The sequence below is a fragment of the Phocoena sinus genome, chromosome 6 (genome assembly GCF_008692025.1).
Source record: "Phocoena sinus isolate mPhoSin1 chromosome 6, mPhoSin1.pri, whole genome shotgun sequence".
NCBI classification, from domain to species: domain Eukaryota; kingdom Metazoa; phylum Chordata; class Mammalia; order Artiodactyla; family Phocoenidae; genus Phocoena; species Phocoena sinus.
This window is the reverse complement of record NC_045768.1, coordinates 36,979,620-37,000,305: the sequence shown is the minus strand read 5'-3', so window position 1 is coordinate 37,000,305 and position 20,686 is coordinate 36,979,620. Positions and strand designations below refer to the sequence as shown.

General features: G+C 51.4%; 2 protein-coding genes across 5 annotated transcripts; one reads left to right on the top strand and one right to left on the bottom strand.

The window, feature by feature from the left end:
* Positions 1 to 213: 213 nt before the first annotated feature.
* Positions 214 to 18,073, top strand: NPR2 (natriuretic peptide receptor 2). Of its 4 annotated transcripts, none has more exons than XM_032635598.1 (22): positions 214 to 1,699; positions 2,520 to 2,725; positions 8,410 to 8,523; positions 8,827 to 8,962; positions 9,206 to 9,300; positions 9,529 to 9,661; positions 9,888 to 9,972; positions 10,213 to 10,333; positions 10,496 to 10,570; positions 10,780 to 10,857; positions 11,098 to 11,202; positions 11,320 to 11,391; positions 13,375 to 13,534; positions 13,714 to 13,869; positions 13,947 to 14,115; positions 14,275 to 14,421; positions 14,923 to 15,046; positions 15,265 to 15,333; positions 16,895 to 17,069; positions 17,141 to 17,239; positions 17,507 to 17,598; positions 17,732 to 18,073. In XM_032635598.1, the coding sequence occupies exons 1-22, from the start codon at positions 1,033 to 1,035 to the stop codon at positions 17,795 to 17,797; spliced, it is 3,144 nt and encodes a 1,047-aa protein (XP_032491489.1). In that variant the 5' UTR covers positions 214 to 1,032; the 3' UTR covers positions 17,798 to 18,073. The 4 variants fall into 4 exon arrangements, with proteins under 4 accessions (XP_032491489.1, XP_032491490.1, XP_032491488.1 ...); XM_032635597.1 differs by having other exon boundaries at positions 223 to 1,699; positions 10,204 to 10,333; positions 17,732 to 18,071; XM_032635600.1 differs by having other exon boundaries at positions 223 to 1,480; positions 10,204 to 10,333; positions 17,732 to 18,053.
* A 96-nt stretch (positions 18,074 to 18,169) lies between these two features.
* SPAG8 (sperm associated antigen 8) lies at positions 18,170 to 20,461 on the bottom strand. The gene is given in 8 exon segments (XM_032635601.1): positions 18,170 to 18,336; positions 18,339 to 18,492; positions 18,602 to 18,664; positions 18,787 to 18,901; positions 18,986 to 19,031; positions 19,207 to 19,381; positions 19,484 to 20,222; positions 20,325 to 20,461. Coding segments are annotated over 8 exon segments (1,371 nt in total). The 5' UTR covers positions 20,363 to 20,461; the 3' UTR covers positions 18,170 to 18,295.
* Positions 20,462 to 20,686: the final 225 nt, after the last annotated feature.

Sequence of the window (20,686 nt, the reverse complement as noted above, 5' to 3'; positions counted from 1 at the left end):
GCCTGAGAGGCCCTTGCGCGGAGCCCCCGGGCTGTCGCCGGGTGGGTTGGAGACCTGGGAGGTCCCCGGGCGCCCGGGTGGGAGTGGGGAGTCAGGAGGGGGTAAGACAGCAGGCGCCGGAGGGTGGGGCCGGGCGGGGGAGGAGGAGGGGCCGCGGGGAGGGGGCGGGGAAGGCGCGGGGCGGGGCGGGGGCGGGCGGCCTGCCCGGGGAGTCACACTCTGCAGCCGCCGGCGCAGCGAGCGGAGACGGCCGGGCCGCGGCAACCTGACCTGGACGAGCGGCGCGCCCGGGGGCCCAGGCGGGGGGCGGGAGGAAGCGCGGGGCAGCGCCGGCCGCCCGGGCCCAGGAGAAGCGGAGCAGAGAGGAGCGGGGACACGGGCGGGGCCGCCGCACCTCCGGATGGGACCAGCGCCCTGGGCCCGTTAGTCCAAGCAGGAGCTTCGGGAGAAGCCTTCACAGGGAGATTTACCCCTGCCTTTCCTTCTCCTCCGGCCCAGGCCTCGCTTCGCTGCCCGCCTGCCCATGGTCCCAGTCCTTCCGCCGCGCCGGCCCCCTCCCACCTTATCCCCTTGGTCCTTCTTTTCGCAGCTCTCTGCCCTCCTAGCCCTTTCAGCGGTGAGGTCCCCCCAGGCCTTCTCTTTGTACCAGCCAACCCCCCCCCCTCCACCCCATCCCAGTCTCGGATCCCCTTTTCCTTCTCAGCTTTAGATTCATCAGACGAATTCACCTCTCGCTCTCCCCATCCCAGTCACAGGCCCCCTTGGTCCCTGCCTCCTCCTGCCACCCTACTCTTAGCCCTCCTCCGTCCCTGCCCTAGGCTAGTGGACCCACTCCTTACCCACTCCCCAGGGCTTCCTCCCATCTCCTCCTCCCCGATTCCTGCCACTTTCTGTATCCCAGCCTACCTAGCTTATCCTCACTTCTTTCCCTGGCGGCCTTCCCCAGGTTCCAGGCTGGGCGGTGCTTGTGGCTCCCCCGTAGGCCAGAGTGGCCCCAGGTTCTGGGGTGGGTGGGGCCGCTGCTTTCTCCCCATGGCACTGCCATCACTCCTGCTGGTGGTGGCGGCCCTGGCAGGTGGGGTGCGTCCTCCAGGGACGCGGAACCTGACGCTGGCGGTGGTGCTGCCAGAACACAACCTGAGCTATGCCTGGGCCTGGCCACGGGTGGGTCCCGCTGTGGCACTCGCTGTGGAGGCGCTGGGCCGGGCGCTGCCCGTGGACCTACGGTTCGTCAGCTCTGAACTAGATGGCGCCTGCTCTGAGTACCTGGCCCCGCTGCGCGCTGTGGACCTCAAGCTCTACCACGATCCCGACCTTCTGTTGGGCCCCGGTTGCGTGTACCCCGCTGCCTCTGTGGCCCGCTTTGCCTCACATTGGCGCCTTCCCCTGCTGACTGCGGGTGCTGTGGCCTCTGGTTTTGCGGCTAAGAATGAGCATTATCGTACTCTGGTGCGCACTGGTCCCTCTGCTCCCAAGCTGGGTGAGTTTGTAGTGACGCTACATGGGCACTTCAATTGGACTGCCCGTGCTGCCTTGCTGTATCTGGATGCTCGCACAGATGACCGGCCTCACTACTTCACCATCGAGGGCGTCTTTGAGGCCCTGCAGGGCAGCAACCTCAGTGTGCAGCACCAGGTGTATGCCCGTGAGCCGGGGGGCCCTGAGCAGGCCACCCACTTCATCCGGGCCAACGGGCGCAGTGAGTGTGGCCCGGGCTACTTAGGGTCAGGGGAGGAGGGTCGCTGTGTCCCTGGAGCTGAGCACTGGGAAGCTGTAGATGGAGATAGCCGTGGAGGAGCCGAATGTGGTGGTTGGGATCAAGAAACACGTGTGGATGGAGCCCCTGGGAGGGGCTAAGGCGTTATGTTGGGGGGCTTGTGGATGTCACAGACAGATGTGAACAAGGAGTAAGATGGCCTGAGGGGAGGAGCTTGTGTTGGGGAGAGTGTGGGATTGGGGGAAGTTGAATTTGGGGAGCAGTGTGAGTTCCTTGGAGTAGTGAGTGTGGTTGATGGTCACTCCAAAATGTGTGCCTGTCTGTGAGACTTCTCAGACTGGGCCGCCAGTACCCCTTGGTGGCATAAAAAGCGTGAAGACTCCATAAATGGGCTTTGCGGTGCAGCTGATTAGGTTGGGAAAGACAGGTAGAGCTCCCACTGAGAGAAGTTCTGAGCAGTCAGTGCCTTTGAGCTTAAGGAAAGACAGGGCAGAGTGGGGGAGTGAGGAGGGCTGGCGGGGAGCAGCAGGCAGGGCTCTGGGAAGAGGAGGGGCTTGAAGGATAGCTCCCTTCCTCTGGGGTCTGGAGTCAGGCTCTGACTTCTGCCAGATGGTCCATACGGTCTCAGGGTACTTATGACATAGACTCCAAGGGGGGAGGGATGGGGAGCATCTGCTGGGTGGTTGATAGATTAGGGCCTCTCTTCCTCGCTAAAGATGGGAATGCAGATGGTCAGAGAGGGGGCTGTCTAGGGTCCTGGATGCTTTCTCAGAGTGCCCCTCTGTCACGTACCTGCTCCCAGTTGTGTATATCTGCGGCCCTCTGGAGATGCTGCATGAGATCCTGCTTCAGGCCCAGAGGGAGAACCTGACCAACGGAGATTATGTCTTCTTTTACCTGGATGTCTTTGGGGAGAGTCTCCATGCAGGCCCCACGCGCTCCACAGGCCGGCCGTGGCAGGACAATCGCACCTGGGAACAGGCCGAGGCCCTCAGAGAAGCTTTTCAGGTATCATTTGAGCCAAACTTGAAGGGAGCGGGGAGAGGAGCTTTTTTGGGAATTCTCTGTCACAAGACCCCACAGAAACCCCAGCAAGAGGGCAAGAATTGTGAACCACAGGGGTGAAATGGATGGAGGCTTTCCAAGTCTAGTCTCACCTTTGTGGCTCTTTCTCAGTGTGTCTTCCAAGGCTACCTCCCAAGATCCTGGAACACTGACTTTTCCTAAGTACCAATGGTAGATATACCGTGGGGTGGGGGGAAAATTCAGGAAAAGATCTAGACCCCGCCCCTGGGAGGGCTTCCACCCTTTCTGGAGAGGCGAGGCATGATTGTGGTGCAGTTAGATACAAGTACAAGAAAGGATGTGATGATGTGTCCTGGAGCAGACACTAAGAACTTGAGTGGTTCAGAGGAGAGAGTCACTGTGGACTGGGTTTAGGGAAAGCTGTTATAAAGGAAGCAAGACTCTATGGTGACTTTAAAGATAGATGTCATGTTCCTAGTCAGAGTGGGAGAGAGGATGCAGGCAGCTGGAGCAAAGAAAAAAAGATGGGAATGGACATGTTTGGGAATCCAAGAAGATACTGACCTGACAAGAAAGAATGGTTCACTAGGAGCACATTATAGGAAATAATGCTGCAGAGGTAGATTCAGATTAAGGAGAGCTCTGAACCTAAGACTGAGGCACTTGGACTTGAATGGTGGGGTCTTTAAAGTTTTTTTGTGACGAGAAATATACTGACAGAACTCAGGTTGGATTAGAAGAGGAGGAGACAGTGAGGCCACCTGCAATAGGTTAGAATGCGGTATGGAGGTATGGGCTTGAACTATGGTGATGATAGCAGGAATGAAAAGAGATGGACATGAGAAACAGTTCGTAGGGAAAATTGACATGACTGTCTTCACTTCACTTCTCTGCTCAAAACTTTCAATGACTTATTTCCTACAGAATAAAGTCCTGACTCCTTATCATGACATTTAAGATTTTATACAGTCCTCAACCCACTTTTAAAATCTTACCTCCCAGTACTGCTGAGTACTCCAGCCGGCTAGACCTCGCTCAGACCTGCTACCTCGGGCCTCCCTGCCCCCCTGCCTTTGGGCTCTTTGCTGCTTTTGTCCACAGTGGTCTTCCTCCCCTTACCCCAAATCTCTCCCTCTCAAAATCATACCCATGAATTGCTCCCCGATTCTCCCACCATTTTTTCACTTACTTATGTACATAAGTACTTCTTAAAACTTATTTATGCATACCCCCTTCTTATCCCAAAAAGGATTTGAGGTGGTGTGTAGGATAACCTTAAGGTCTTTTCAGCCCTGAGATTCTTTGACTCTAAGTAGATGTGTATAAAGGGCTGGACTTGGGTGGCCACCTTCTCCAATGAGTAAGGTTTTATGTGGCTGTGATTATATATTTGGTAGTGTCTGACTGTGAATGACATATCTGTTTGCATGCCTGAGTATAAGTCTGTGACCGTCACACTTGGGCAGTGGCAGGACAGGTCTTGTTGCTGCTGAACTTTTGCCTAAAACGACCTTCTCACCTTTGTGTGTCTGGATAATGCTTGTGTATTCTATAATACTCAAATCAGTTATTTTCCCTTCTAGGAAACAATCCCTGAATCCTCAGGTTGGACTGAATTTCCCACTCTTGTGCCTATCTCTATCTCCTCTAGAACTTACAACATTATTCAGTCAATGTTTGATTCATCTGAAGACTGACTCATTCTGTTAGTATTTACTTAGCTAGCACCTGTTATGTCCTAGTCACTGTGCGAGGTGCTAGTATACAGCAGAGAACATAACAGATGTCCCTGCCTTTTGGAGCCTACATTCAGTAGAACAGACAGACATAAACAAGCAATAGATACAAACATAGAACAAACTGTGATGTGTTACTTAAAAAGAGAAAAAAAGCATAGCGTGGTATGAGAGGAGAGTATCAGGGGGGTTGTGCTTTAGCTAGTGTGGTCAAGGAGGGTCTCTCTAACCCTCCCAGATGGGAAGACTCCACAGGCTTCTGGGCCATACTCTCTTTGTGGAGGGAACACCTCTCTTCTTGTGGGAGAATTCCTACCAGCCAAGGGGCCCCAGCACTTAGGGTAGGAGGAGGAGGGATCTAGTCTGCTAACAATTAGTTACATACAGTTGACTCTCGAACACTGTGGGGGTTAGGGGCACCCACCCTCCATGCAGTCGAAAATCTGAGTATAACTTTACAGTCAGGCTTCCCTCTTGGAGGTTCCATCCACAACTGTGGATTGAACCAAGTGTAGATCATGTAGTACCATCGTCTGCGTTTATTGAAAAAAATCTGCATATCAGTGGACCCGTGCAGTTCAAACCCAGGTTTTTCCAGGGTGAACTGTAAGTTAATTCTCAGCTCTCCCACTCACTGTAGGCATTACTCAGACAGAAAAACAAAGAGGGAGGTTTTGCTACAATATAAGAGAAGGGGCAGTCAAGACTATGCTGAGGGGAAAATCAAAGGGAAGTTGTGTGGTCAGCTCCAGACAAGGGTGAAAGAGCAGAGAGCCCACACCCCAGAGATACCTGGCCCACTGGGGTCCCAGAGCAGGCCAGCCTGGAAAAGGTGGCGGCAGAGGTGAGGAGTCCCTGATATAGATGCCCGCAGCCTTTCCAGGAGGGTGTCATGCCCAAGGAAGGGGTCCCAGCTCATGCTGGATACTAGCGACTGGGGGAGAGGACTCTAAAATTAAATATGTTGCTATGATTTTTCTCCCTCATTGAACCATAGCCGCTTGAGGGCAGGGATCCTGCTTGTCTTTGTATTCTGTGTGCCTAGCACGTTTGTGGAATTGAATCAATGTGTGTGTTGGGAAGAGGGGGGATGGGGTTAGGAATTCATTTAGACAGGAGTAGAGCTGGCAGGTACTGTAAACCAAGATGATCAACCAGGAAAGGGAAGAATAAGTAGATACGGTGGAACTAACCAAATGACTAGGCTCTAAGGATCCAGAGGCTCTGTCTGGACATTTGAGGACATTCTACAGGGTCAGAAGCCCAGGCAGAAGCCACAAACTAGGTGACCAGCATGAGACTGGGTTACAGATGGGGGACACCAGCGGCTAGAACGGAAGTAAGCAGTAAACCAAGGGCCGTGGAAGGCAGCATCTCTTGTGGAGACCATTCTGTTAATTTAGGCCACTGTTAACAGCGCCTCCTGCAGCAGCCAGAGTGGGTCTGGGTGTGGGTGGGCCCACAGGCAGAGCCAGGCGTCTGCTGCCCTCGCACATTTCCCAGGCGCCCTCCTGGCTTCCACCCACCGCTGTACCCATTTTGGCAGCCTTTGCTTTTTTTTTTTTTTTTTCCCCGCCTGGGGTCCCCTGTGGAATGGGACACAGTTACCTACCTTTACCTTCTCTCTAGTCCCTGAGCAAGAACAGAAATTCTTTGGAAGTTCTTCTGCTTCTCTCTCTTTTTTTAGTAGCTGGTAACCACAGCAAAACAGAGTCGAGCATAGCAGTTCTCAAAGTGTGGTCTTGGGATCCTGGGGGCCCCTGGAATCCTTTTTTAGGGGGACCATGAGGGCAAAACTAGTTTAAAAATAATACTAAGGTGTTATTTGCCTCCGTCACTCTCATTCTTCCATGATTGTACAGTGGAGTTTTCCAGAGGTTATGTGATGTGTGATGATGTCATCATTCTGGCAGCTATAGGAGGTGTGCTTGTGTATTCTTGTGTTTTAAAACTTTGTCAGTTTTAATTTCTAATATGGTAAATATTGGTAGATGTCATCCAAACAAACAAAAGCTCCTTGGGGTCCTCAATAATTTTTAGTAGCGTAAAGGGGTCATGAGACCAAAAAGATTGAGAACTGCTAGTCTAGCAAAGAAACAAACCTAGGCAATTACTTTTTAAAAAGCATTGAAAACCTATTATCAACCTTTATAATGAAATAGACATTGTGTGAAGCCTGATCTTTTCAAGTTTTTTAACTAACTTTTTACATTTTTTGTCAACCATATCCTACCCTTCTATTTTTCTTTTATTCTTTGAATAAAGATCTCTTTGAATAGGTGTTACTGAACGAACCCTTCCAGCTCCACCCTCAGTCTCCCTCTCCTTTTTAATTCTGCCTGACAGTGGGAGAGTATTAGCAGTGTGTGATCCAGCATCCAAACGCTCCAGTAAGAATAATTACATCATGAAGTAGACTCCAGTCTAATATAATCAATGTGTGTTAGAGACTGACTTCATTATTTCCTACCTGGAATGAATTGATCTATAATAGATCGTAAGTGATATATCTAGTATCCCTATGGTGCTTTCTATGACAGGAATTAACACAACTGGTAGAAACGGCTAGTTTTATTTTTTTAAAGAATCAATTTTATTTATTATATTTATTTTTTGGTTGCATTGGGTCTTCGTTGCTGCACATGGGCTTTCTGTAGTTGTGGCGAGGGGGGGCTACTCCTCGTTGCGGTGTGCGGGTTTCTCATTGCGTTGGCTTCTCTTGTTGTGGAGCACGGGCTCTCGGCGCATGGGCTTCAGTAGTTGTGGCACGCGGGCTCAGTAGTTGTGGCTCGCGGGATCTAGAGCACAGGCTCAGTAGTTGTGGCGCACGGGTTTAGTTGCTCTGCGGCACGTGGCATCCTCCCCGGCCAGGGATCGAACCTGTGTCCCCTGCCTTGGCAGGTGGACTCCTAACCACTGCGCCACCAGGGAAGTCCCCAAACGACTAGTTTTAATCTCTCATTTCACAAAGTCATGTTTCACAAAATATATTGATCTGAAGTCTTTCCCCAAAGTTGCAGTGCCAGTTTCCTGACGAAGGCAGAGGCTGGTCTCAGTGATTGTGGAGGCCTGAGGTGGAGGCAGAGGCCAAGAAGTGGGAAGTGTGTGAGGCCACTGGGCCAGTGGGAGCCAGGCAGGCATCCCAGTGAAAGACAGAGACATGCTGACTGTGGCCAATGAGAAGTGTGCATGACTGAGACCGTGTGTGCCACTGGCTTATCTATGAGATGTGTGTGGGCATGTGACTGTGTGTTTTCCTTGTGACTCATGATGTGTGGGACTATGCCAGTATGCAGGACTGCATATGGTGGGTGTTCCATGCACATTAAAGGAGCCGGCTCATGGCTTTTTACAGATGGAATCACTCTCTCAAAGGATTTCCCCCAGTTGTCATAGGACCTGAAATCTCTAATTCACTGGGTGGAGGCACTGTGCTCAAGTGGCCCAAATGAAAATGTAAACATTTTACTGATAACATTAGCAGTAATTAACACCAGGGAGAGGAGCTGTTGCTCAGTGTTGTCCTTGCCAGTAAACAGGTACCCAGAAAGGATGGAACAGAGGAGCTGTGAGTGTTATGGCAGCCCTGCTGGGAGGCCTGGGCGGTAGTAGGGGCTTCAGGACGATGAGGAGCCCAGTTTGGGGGATGGAGTTGACTTCATGTATTTCCCAGTCTCCACCTTCCCAGAACCATCCTATCTATCTATCTTGTATGGAGGTATGCCACCTGCTGTCCCCAGAGCATTAAACATACACACACACACACACACACACACACACACACACGAGTTTAGTATCCTCTCGGCCTTCAGAGTCACCCATGTACATTTTATATCATGTATATTTCAGCAAGTTTCCCTGCCCTGCTTCCTCTCTTCCCCTAATGCCCATCTTGAATCATTTCCACTCTCCCATGTGCTGTTGGTACAGATGGTATTGGTCATCACATACCGAGAACCCCCGAATCCTGAGTATCAGGAATTCCAGAATCGTCTTCTGATAAGAGCTCGGGAAGACTTTGGTGTGGAGCTGGCCCCTTCCCTCGTAAGTAGATCTCTCTTTCCCCGAGAATCAGGCCAGACTTTGAGGAAAGCCTCTTCTCCCTAACTCAGAATCAAGCCTTGGCCATGGAGCCAGCCCTACTTTGGGGGCTGTCCACTTCCATTCAGGATTTTCTCTTCTGCCTTAGTGTTCAGTGAGGTAGGGGTGGCACCTTAGGAATGAGAGGAGGGAAGAAAGCAAACCAGAGCGAGGAGAGGTAGAAGGAGACCCCAGAGATGGAAAAGGGGGCTGGGGAAGGGGCCTGGCAGGACCTTTGGAGAGCACTGCTGAAGTTACCACCCCCAGATGAACCTCATTGCTGGCTGCTTCTACGATGGGATCCTGCTATATGCTGAAGTCCTGAATGAGACAATACAGGAAGGAGGCACCCGGGAAGATGGACTTCGAATTGTCGAGAAGATGCAAGGAAGAAGATACCATGGTAATGGAGAGGGTCAGTTGGAGGCCAGAGTGCCGCTGTCACGCTCAGGAGTGGAGTGGGCAGAAGAAAACACAGACACCAGGGGCAGGAGGGAGAGTTAGTAGGGGTCAGAGAACATGGCAGAGGTGGACACATATTAAGAATGGGGGCAGGGACAGACTGTGAGGTGACTGGAGGGATTGGGAGGATAGGAGAGGGGCCTAGGGTAGATCTCAAAGTAAGGGGTACTCCTTTCTGTCTTAGGTGTAACTGGACTGGTTGTTATGGACAAGAACAATGACCGGGAGACTGATTTTGTCCTGTGGGCCATGGGAGACCTGGATTCTGGGGACTTTCAGGTGATGGGGGATGAGGCAGGGAGGAGAGTGGGGGGCCTGCAAACCCAGCTTTCAGGGGGTCAACGGGGGCAGAATCACAGGTTCTAGAGGCAGGGACTTATTTCCTCTGCTGGAGCTGCTTTGGTGGGTGGGCGGTAGGATGGGGAGAAAAGCACCCAAGTAGCTGGGTTTGGGGGGAGGAGGCTGGTGGGAGCAGGCCTGTGGGCCCTGTTTTCTCCTTCCTCACAGCCTGCAGCCCACTACTCGGGAGCCGAAAAGCAGATTTGGTGGACAGGACGGCCCATCCCCTGGGTGAAGGGGGCCCCCCCCTTGGACAATCCCCCCTGTGCCTTTGACTTGGACGACCCATCCTGTGATAAAAGTGGGTGTGTGCAGGGACTGGGAGCAATCCTTCCTCCCTTGACCTTCCATTCTTTCACCTCCTCCTCACGGGCTCCCCCACCCTTAGCTCTATATCACCTGTTCTCCTATGCCCCCTGCCTGCTTCTTTACCTCTCGAGATCTGTCTGCTCCCTGCACCTAAGAGCATACCCCTCCCCGTTCACAGCACCACACACAGTCTTTCTCAGGGCCCCCTCTCCCTTCAGCCCCACTTTCCACTCTGGCAATCGTGGCGCTGGGCACAGGAATCACCTTCATCATGTTTGGCGTTTCCAGCTTCCTCATTTTCCGGTGAGTTCTGGGCTTTCCGCTGACCTACTCCCTCCCTCCCATTTCCACACAGCCTTCTGGCTGAGGCCAGGAGGCCCCTAGAACACGGGGGAGGGAATGCATCCCTCTCTCTCAGTCCTGTGTCTGGGGCGTGACAACCGCAGCTTCAGGAGCTGCCGGGAAGTCTCTGCAACCCCGCTGTTGGCTTCTGGGGTGGTAGGATTGGGCTTGCCAGTCAACTGAGGTGTGCAGTCCTTACAGAAAACTGATGCTGGAGAAAGAGCTGGCTAGCATGTTGTGGCGCATTCGCTGGGAGGAGCTGCAATTTGGCAATTCAGAGCGATACCATAAAGGTGCAGGCAGTCGTCTCACACTGTCGCTGGTGAGCCCTCGTCTCAGCTGTCCCTCTGCTTCCCTCTGAGTGCCTGTCCTTTCGTACCCTGGACCTTTCCCAGCACATCAGCCTGTAATGATAGCACCTGCACTACCACCACCATCTAATGTTCCTTTCATCCTTCCGCCTCCATGTTGCCCTTGGCCCCAGCGGGGATCCAGTTACGGCTCGCTCATGACAGCCCATGGGAAATACCAGATCTTTGCCAACACCGGTCACTTCAAGGTGAACAGTCGTCCACTTGTTCTGGTCCCCACCATTTCATTCTGTCTCATCCACATCTATCACCTCTTCCCGTGACCCTCTGCTCCTCATAACCCTCCTCTCTGTCCAGCTGATCTCCTGGATGCTCCCACAGTTCTCCAGTCTTTCCCAGCACCCAGAGACCCTTTCTGATATTAATGTCCCTCTTCCCCTTTCACTCCCACCATCAGGGAAATGTTGTTGCCATCAAACATGTGAATAAGAAGCGCATTGAGCTGACCCGGCAGGTTCTGTTTGAACTCAAACATGTAAGTCATGGTGTATGGGTTGAGGGCCAGGGGTAAATAAGAATGGGGAAGGGGAAGGGGAAGGGGAAGGGGAGGACTAGGGAACAGTAAAATTGGCTAGGAGGGCAATGGGTTTATTTATAAATGATTTCAAGTTGTAAAGACAATTAAGAGAAAGGTCCTCTCATGTAGTGGTAGATTTCTGTATCTAATTTTTAGCTCTTTCAATTCTCTTTTTCTTCCTTTTTTTTTTTTTCCTAGATGAGAGATGTTCAGTTCAACCATCTCACTCGCTTCATTGGCGCCTGCATAGACCCTCCCAACATTTGCATCGTCACCGAGTATTGTCCTCGTGGGAGTTTACAGGTGACGGATATAGGTGGGGATTATAGGGGCAGGGGAGATAGGCCCAAAGTTACACTGACTGTGCAGGTAATAGTGGGGCTAGGAAAGTCACATAATCTATTCCATGTCACTTACCAGGATATTCTGGAAAATGATAGCATCAACTTGGATTGGATGTTTCGTTACTCACTCATTAATGACCTCGTTAAGGTGAGTCTTCCCCACTCCTCCTTGAGTTCATCCACTTTAAAATGCCTCCCTCTTTCTATCTTTGCTTATGATTTCTCTTCCTAGTCTAAAAATTCCATCTCTCCATTTCCCCTTATTCTTAAGGTTGGGTGATAATGGGTAAACAATGGATTTGGGGCTTTTAATTGGGGGGAATGAGTTTTATCTGCCACAAAGAGTCCTGTACTTGTAGAGAACTTTTGTCTTCCTGCCCTAGCTCAAATCTCAGATCTCAAATATCTCAAATCTCTCTCCATCATCTTTTCTTTTTCCTCCAAGAGTTTATATTAAAATCTCTTAGCAGGGAAAAATTAATGGGGTCTCCAAACATTTATCTTCGATTTTTTTTCCTCATCATTTACTCTCTAACCAATATTTCACGTATCTGCTCTTTTGTTCAGAAAAGCTGAAATTCGAAATGAACATTTATTAGTAAAACTAAGAGAAGCCAAGGAAAATTATACTAAATGTTTGGTATCTTCTAATATACTAGGTTTCAGCTATTTTCAAGTGACCCAGAGGTCTATGGATTTGTGAAGGCATGAATTTGAATCTTGCACAGGTGGGACAGGTGTTTAGAAGCAAGTCCCCTAGCCAGTGAGCTAGCCTAGTGGATCACCTGTACCACACCTGGAGCTGGCTTTGGTTTCTCTGCATAGTTTTCAAGAGGTTATTTAAAAAATTGTGTGTGTGTGTTAAAGTTTGCCGTCAAGTCAGAGATAAAATATTAGGTAAAGTTGATGTGGTGCTCAGCTGGAGGTGTGATGATAAATGTAAGAAAAACATGACTCTTGAGAGAACAGTGATTTGATGGAAAGGTGATTTAGAACAAAGCCAGAAGCCTAACATCTGTATTCACGAGTTTGGAGATTCCCAAAGGTTTGTTGATATCAAGATGAAACGAATAAAAAGGAAGAGTTCACAGAGACTAGAGTTTTGAGTTGTTTAAGCCCAGAGCTAAACATTTAAAGGAGGTTAGCATACAGGACGCCGTATCCTTTTTCGGTTCCACCTGAACTGACTTCCCAGGGGAAGCACCACTCTGCCTTCTTAGGACCTGCCTTAGAGTCCCTCACAGGCAGCCTTTCTCTCCATTCTGGCCCCAGGGGGGCCAGAAGTTTCAGGCTTCTACATTGGCTTGGTAGCTACCTCCTACCTTTGTCCATTTCCCAGGTTTTTCTAATTTACTATTTTCTCCACTTTCTCTCTGGCCCGACATCCCCTGTAGTAGATCGCTTTCCTCCTCTATCTCGACTTGCCTGCCTATACATGGTTGTATGTTAAAGTTTACAACTGGCTAGTCTTCCTTGGTGCATCCAGGTACTCTTGATACCTGGATCTCAAGCCATGTCTTCCTGAGTAGTGGCCAAGCATTTGAGGCCACCATGGGTGTTGTATTCTTGGAGTTCACCCTCAGAGTTCTGATCCCTTCATTAATCAGAAGACAGACCGCCCTTTCCAGGGTGATAACTGATAGCTCCCCTTGTCCTTCCTCTTAAGCATGTCTCCTATCCCTGGTGCTTGGGTGCCGATATATTGCTTAAGGTACCAGGAAGAGACGACTCTCCTATTTTGCCTGCTTCCTGGGGTGGAAACTGTACAAAGGATGCATTCCGAAATTAGCTTATTGTTTTTATGGTCCCGAGATCTTTTTTTTTCTTTTTTTTTTGCGGTACGCGGGCCTCTCACTGTTATGGCCTCTCCCGTTGCGGAGCACAGGCTCCGGACGCGCAGGCTCAGCGGCCATGGCTCACGGGCCCAGCCGCTCCACGGCATGCGGGGTCTCCCCGGACCGGGGCACGAACCCGTGTCCCCCGCATCGGCAGGCGGACTCCCAACCACTGCGCCACCAGGGAAGCCCATGGTCCCAAGATCTTTAGACAGCTAGCTAATGTCCATCTCACGGAGAGGGGGTATCCCAAGCCAGATATGATCCAATCCCATGACTTGATCTGTATCCTGCAGGGCATGGCCTTTCTCCATAACAGCATTATTGCATCCCATGGGAGTCTCAAGTCCTCCAACTGTGTGGTGGATAGTCGTTTTGTGCTCAAAATCACAGACTATGGCCTGGCCAGCTTCCGATCAACTGCTGAACCTGATGACAACCACGCCCTCTATGCCAGTGAGGCCTTCCCCCACAATCTGCTTTTACATTGCTCCCCCGGCCCTGATCATTTCCACCTAGGGAGGGTGGGAGAGGGAGACGGAGTGACAGTAATACAGCGAGCATTATAGGAATGAGGCCAGGTGGGCTGGGGGATTTCCTTTTTGAGGACCTGGCCGCCTGTTCCCTCTTTTCAGAGAAGCTGTGGACTGCCCCAGAACTGCTCAGTGGGAACCCCTTGCCAACCACAGGCATGCAGAAGGCCGATGTCTATAGCTTTGGGATCATCTTACAGGAGATAGCCCTTCGCAGTGGTCCTTTCTACTTGGAGGGCCTGGACCTCAGCCCCAAAGGTGAGAGTCAATCTACGACCCAGAGCCTCCTCTACTTGGGGGACCTGTTCTTCATCCAAACCCTTTATCACCCTCAGAGATTGTCCAGAAGGTCCGAAATGGTCAGCGGCCTTATTTCCGGCCGAGCATCGACCGGACCCAACTGAACGAAGAGCTGGTTTTGCTGATGGAGCGGTGTTGGGCCCAGGACGCAGCTGAGCGACCAGACTTTGGACAGATTAAGGGCTTCATTCGCCGCTTTAACAAGTGAGAGGGCACTATGGTGCAGGAGCTCCCCGGGGCTAGAAGCCACATCAGTCTTAGTGGGTGAGGTGGGGTTGGTGGGGCCGAGAGGGTGGGTTGGGTAGAAAGCCCTGGGGGTCTTGAGCATCTTGGAGCAGGTACCCTATCCTGGCCTCCTTCCAGGGAGGGTGGCACCAGCATACTGGACAACCTCCTATTGCGCATGGAACAGTATGCCAACAACCTGGAGAAGCTGGTGGAGGAACGCACACAGGCCTACCTGGAGGAGAAACGCAAGGCTGAGGCTCTGCTCTACCAAATTCTACCCCAGTGAGACTCCTGTCCCCCTTCCTGAATTTTCCTGTGGTATTCTTCTGTTGGTTTCTGCCTAATCAAGCTCCTGAGAACTCACTTCCCAACCCTTAGAATGCTGCTTTGTTACATCTTGCTACCATGAGCCCATTCTGGCTCTAGACCGTGTGTTTGGAGACTCTGTCTCCAAATGAGTTGTGCTGCCTTCTTCCTGGCTTCCCATCCCTTCTTCTTAGGACACTGTTCTACCAGACCTTTGCTCCAGCAAGTGTATGTAGAACAATCCCAACTTGAGACCTTTAGCCCACATCCCCAGGGATCCCCTTCCAACCCCACACCACCTGTACACCTTACCTTGCCCTGGACTGTAATGTCTTCCCAGCCACCTTCCTTCTCCTCCACCAGGCTCAGCTTTCATGTTAGAACTCATCTCTGCTCCAGCCATACACTCCTTTCCTCTCTCTCTCCCTCCCACCCTCTTTCTCTGAGTTTGGCTCAAACTGTACCTTTGCTTCCTAGTTCAGTGGCAGAGCAGTTAAAACGGGGAGAGACCGTACAGGCCGAGGCCTTTGACAGCGTTACCATCTACTTCAGTGACATCGTTGGCTTCACAGCTTTGTCAGCAGAGAGCACCCCCATGCAGGTGAGAGCCAGGTGAGGGGCAGAGGGTGGGGTAGAGACCTGCAGGAGCTTCACTGGGGCATAGAGATCCTTGATAATAGGGAAGATTAGCTTGGTCTGTAGTTTCCATATCTTGTTATGGCTTGTGTGTTAAGAATTCTTAGAAAGTTGGACAGTCTTAGTTGGACAGTCTTAGAAAGTTGGAAAGTCTTAAGGCCTCTACTTTCCCATCCCTGTTAGGTGGTGACACTTCTTAATGATCTGTATACCTGCTTTGATGCCATAATTGACAACTTTGACGTCTACAAGGTGAGAGCTGGGGCTGCCCTTACGCTGGCACTCTTTTAAAACCCAGTCTGCCTGAATCCCACATGCCTTACCTGCTCCAGGGTCAGTTTTCCTGCCTGGGTCTCCAGCATCCTAGTGCTAGAGTACCCTTTGTAGACAAATGAGGCTCTGGCACTGTAATTGTACATTCCCGTCTAATCTCCTGTGAATCCTTAAGGCTTGCCTAATCGGAGCCATCCCAAGATCTAGCCCCTGTCTGCCACTCTTTGCCTGGGGGTATAGGCATAGCCTCGTCATCTTTTCTCTTCTCTTCATCCACTCCAGACATGGAGGAATCATACAGGATGTGGGTATAGAATGATTTATTGGGGTGAGGGACAAGCTATGGAGTGAAAGCTTTTTGTTGAAGTCATTGAGTTGGCACAGGGTAGGCTTTATTGTGCTTGGGAGTAAAAATGATCGGGCTTTGTGACCAACCGTGTGGCCTTAGGCAAGTAACAGAAGCTCCCTGAGCCTCAGATGTTTTATCTGTATGATGGGAATAATAAATTTATTGTGGAAAATGCCTAATATTGTACAGATAGTATTTATTACCCACTCCTGTCCCTTCCCTTTGGACTTACTCTGCCATCTCTGTTATTACTGTAACAAAGAACTCCCATAAACCCTTTACTTGCATTCACCAATTGTTTATATTTTCCCCCATTTGCTTTATTTAAAAAAAAATCTATGTATCCATATATTATTTTCTGAACCTTTTGCAAGTAAGTTTCAGACACAGTGCCCCCTTTTTAAAAGAAATAAATTTATTTTATTTTTAGCTGCGTTGGGTCTTTGTTGCACGCGGGCTTTCTCTAGTTGTGGTGAGCGGGGGCTGCTCTTCGTTGTGGTGCACGTTGCAGTGGCTTCTCTTGCTGCGGAGCACGGGCTCTAGGCTCGCGGGCTCTAGAGCACAGGCTCAGTAGTTGTGGCGCACAGGTTTAGTTGCTTCCCGGCATGTGGGATCTTCCCGCACCAGGGCTCGAACCCATATTCCCTGCATTGGCAGGCAGATTCTTAACCACTAGGCCACCAGGGAAGCCCCACAGTGCCCCTTTATCCCTAAACAGGTCAGTGTGTAGTTCCTAAAAACAAGGACCTTCTCTTACACAGCTTCAGTACAATTAACGAAGCCAAGTGCCTGCTTTCTTACCTTTGACACTTTAGGCTGTCTGAGGCTCATTTCACTGGGCCTCGTTGACCTCCCCACCAGCTTCTGTGCTCTTCAGGGCAGCCCTGTTGTCTTGCTTCCCATTTCCTGACAGCAGAGCCTATTTGACCATGTCCTGTTGCAGACAGGGTGTCCATTCAGCAGACATTTGTAGAGTATTCGCCAGGTGCTGGGATGGGCAGGAGGATTTACAGATTCCCTTGACTTCCCCTTCTCCCAGATTCTCAGGACCATGGCACTTACTTTCTAGTCAATGTTCTGGCCCCCAGGCTGTCAGGATGACTCATAGTGGTACCCAGCTTGTCTCCTTCTGCCCTTCCCCATCCCCACTGATACAGATAGAGGTGACCTTTTCATCCCCCTCTCAATCAGGTAGAGACGATTGGAGATGCCTACATGGTGGTATCTGGTCTCCCAGGCAGAAATGGTCAGCGCCATGCCCCGGAAATTGCTCGTATGGCCCTGGCATTACTGGATGCGGTTTCTTCCTTCCGCATCCGCCACCGACCCCATGACCAGCTGAGGCTACGCATAGGGGTCCACACGGGTAAGGCTGACTCTCACTCCTGTCCTCATATCGACTTTTCCCAGGCTCTCCCAACCTATTTCTTCTCACAGGGCCCGTCTGTGCTGGGGTCGTTGGCCTGAAGATGCCCCGCTACTGTCTTTTTGGAGACACAGTGAACACTGCTTCCCGAATGGAGTCTAATGGTCAAGGTGAGACATTAGCCCTCAACCCCAGCATCAGCCTCAACCTGTGTTGGCCTTTTCTTCTTTTCAGAGTTCCTCCAAATCTCATTCTGAGAGACCACAGTTCCTGATTGCCCCATCCTTGGACATATTTTGGTTCTAGTGCATGTGCCCTGGGAAGACTGAGACCCTCCTGAGGGATGGTGGTTGGGTAAAGCTCTCTCCGATCCTGCCAGTTCTTCGGTTGCCTTTTCTTTGATTCTTCTTTCCATCATTTCCCCTATCCCACCCCAGCCCTTAAGATTCATGTCTCCTCTACCACCAAGGATGCCCTGGATGAGCTAGGATGCTTCCGGCTAGAGCTTCGAGGGGATGTGGAGATGAAGGTGATGGCAGGCCATGGGGAGGGAGTCATGGAATGGGAGGATGAACACAATCACGGGGTTTGTGGGGGGAAGGGAGGGAGATATGAGGAATAACATAGAAGAATCTGAATTATCTCTACTTCTCCGCTTCCAGGGAAAAGGAAAGATGCGAACTTACTGGCTCCTAGGAGAGCAGAAAGGACCTGCTGGGCTCCTGTAAACCCCACTTCTTCCCAAGTCAGACAATCCCCTGCTGCTGGTACCCGGGTAGGCAGTGGCCATCATCTCTCCACATAGCAGAAGTGGACATTGTCACATGAGATGGAAACCAACATGCACAAAACCCCCAACTTATATGGAAGTTGCTGCCCTTTGCAGCCCAGCCTTGTACATATACCTGTTCCTCTCTGGCCTGGTTCCTTTCCTCCCTACCTTCTGTAAATATCTGTATCTAAACCAGAATATTTTGGCCAAATATAAAACAAACAAAACCAGTCATGGTGACATAGTCTGTGTTAGGGGCAACTCCAAGGAAAGGTTATGGGGTATGGACACGGTAACTCACAGAATCACTGAATGAGCAGTCTCAGGATGAGAGAGAACCCTTTTTATGTAAAGAGCCCCTTCACCAAGTACAGACCGAATTCACTTCCTCCCCATCTCTTCAGTACAGACAGAAGGAGATTCCATATTCCACGTCTACTTCCCTCCTCGACCCTTAGACAGGAGTAGTTCTACCCCTCCCTCCACCACCTGCCCTCCTCCCTGACAGCCAAGGGAAGATATTTTTCCCAATTGGTGGGAATAATTCTCGGGTTCATAGGGCAAGGGCTGCCCTAGAGACAAAGGCACTGGTGTTGAGAAGCTGCAGTTCTTCCGGAATGGCGTGTCCAGAGTCCTGATGTTACTGACACCCTGGAGGAGTGCCAGAATGAGGACAGAGCCCTCTCTCCTCCAAGCCGGGACAGAACAGCCTCTTCCCGTCCTTTTCCCCCACTCCCAACACCTGGTCACCCTCACACACCTGTAGCTGTGGTGCCCTCTGTAGCCAGAAGGTTTCAGGCTGTTCCTTAGGGTAGTCGTGAGGCTGTGAGGGAGAGATACTGAATAACTCTTGGCCTGAAGCTCCCTCTCTCAACCTCTGGGCCTGCTGCTTTCCCACAGCCTGTCAGGGCCCAGCTGTACAAGTGGGGTGGGATGGGTTCTTACCTTTGTTGGGGCAGGAGGCCCTGATTGCACCAGCTCCTTTCCATAGTCGTGGTGTGTCACAGACTCGACCTCAGAGTCCTTCCTTGTGGGTTCCTGCTCTGCCTGCACCTCTTTACTACATTGGCCTGAGGGGCATCAAGGCCATTCTCCCCTGATTTTTGTCCTCCCCCTCCCCTTTCCCCTTCACCCAGCCTCTCACCAGATCTGGTGGTGCAAGAACATCTCCAGCATGGCTTCACGTTTCCCTGCGGGAGGTCAGGGAATGGACAGAGTGGGGGAGTCTGGTTAAGAAACAGGCCCAGAAGAAAAAAAATTGGGGAAAAGGAAGAAAAACTGAGCTTTGCGTTTTACACTCATCAGACATTCCTCTCTTTTTTTCTCTGCTAGACTCACTCTGGCCCATTCTCTCATGTTTCATACCTCGAATTGGCTGAGAGTGGTTTCCTGGGGGCTGGTATGAATCTTTCTGGGTGGTGCTGGAGCACATGGGTGACTGTGGCTCCAGGGTCAGCAGTCCCCGGTGTCCGTGTCGGAAAAAGAAACTCTCAGAGCCATCCTGCATGCTTGGGACTTGATCCAGGTGGTTGGTGGCTCTCTGTGGGCCCCAAGTTGAGTGACCATGATATCCTTTCTGGTACCCACCCTCATCGACTGGGGGCAGCCTTCAACAAAAAGGAGCAGGTTAAAACCTTAATACCTCCTCCTCCCAGTTGTAGAGAAGGCACTGGCCCCGTGGCAGTGTTTCACTGAGAACCTTACTTGTCCCTTCAACCTCAGGGGGCTTCCACAGCCCTCGGGCAACAGGTTCTGAGACTTTCAAAAATTTCCAGGGTTGTTTCTGAGGCTGCCAGTGGCTGTGGTGACTCCAGGAGGCATAATTAGGGAGCAGATCTGCCCTGGGTTTTATGAAGCCTGAAGGAGCAGAGGAGCTGAAACCAGGGCCCTGGCCAGAGCCTGGCCTATGCCTAGAATCAGCGGCAGGACCAGGACCCGTGCCTCGACCAGAGCCGTTGCCAGGACCTTGACCAGAGCCACTGCCAGGACCAGAACTGGAGCCAGGACCAGGGCCAGAGCTGAAGCCAAGACCAGGGCTAGAGCTAAGGTCATTTGCAGTATAGGGAGTCCAAGCAATATGGGAAACAGAGACAGGCTCAAAGCCAAGTCTCCCGTGGCCTATCTTGTGGGTGAATCTGGGTCCAGTGTAGCGCTCCCCAAGAAGACTCTCAGAGGAGGGCTCCATGAGAAGGCTCCGTTCAGAGTAGGGCGCTGGGGTCTTTGTAGGTAATGCAGCTGCTTCGATAGTGGAGGCGGCTGCAGCAGCTGCTGAAGCTTCTGCCCTTGCAGCTTCCAGGGCTGACCTATGACGGCCATCCCAAGAAGGAAAGGGATCCGAAAGAGACCCTAGTCCTTCGGGGCTGGGCTGTACATCTAAAGAGCTGAAAAAAAGTGAAAGCGGAAAAGTTGTCAGAAGCGCAGCAAAGCGAGTCTGTTAACCTTCCTTGTCCCCTTAAGTCTGCAGCCAGAGCTGTGCCTCTCACCGTGACTGTGATCCCTCGGTAGACTCAGTGGTCTCCATCTTCAGACGCCAGCTACTGGGTTGCCATAGAGACGGCAAATCATTCCAGGAGACTGCGCGGAACCAGAGCTGGGCTGACGGCGAGGGTGGGGGGGTGGGGGCAAGGTCTCTGCGGGGCGGAAGTCTTGCACCTGGCGTAGTTTGGGAAGTCTGCCTTCCGTCTGGCCTCCCTTCCGCCTCAGCCCGGCTTTTACGGTTCCGCTGGCCTAAGGCCTCGCCCTCCATACCTAAGCAGGACTTACTGAGGCTTTCTAAGGTGGTTCTTTGCGTTGAACAGGCACAGAGCTGTTATATCAGATGAAAGCCTACTTGGTATGTTTATGT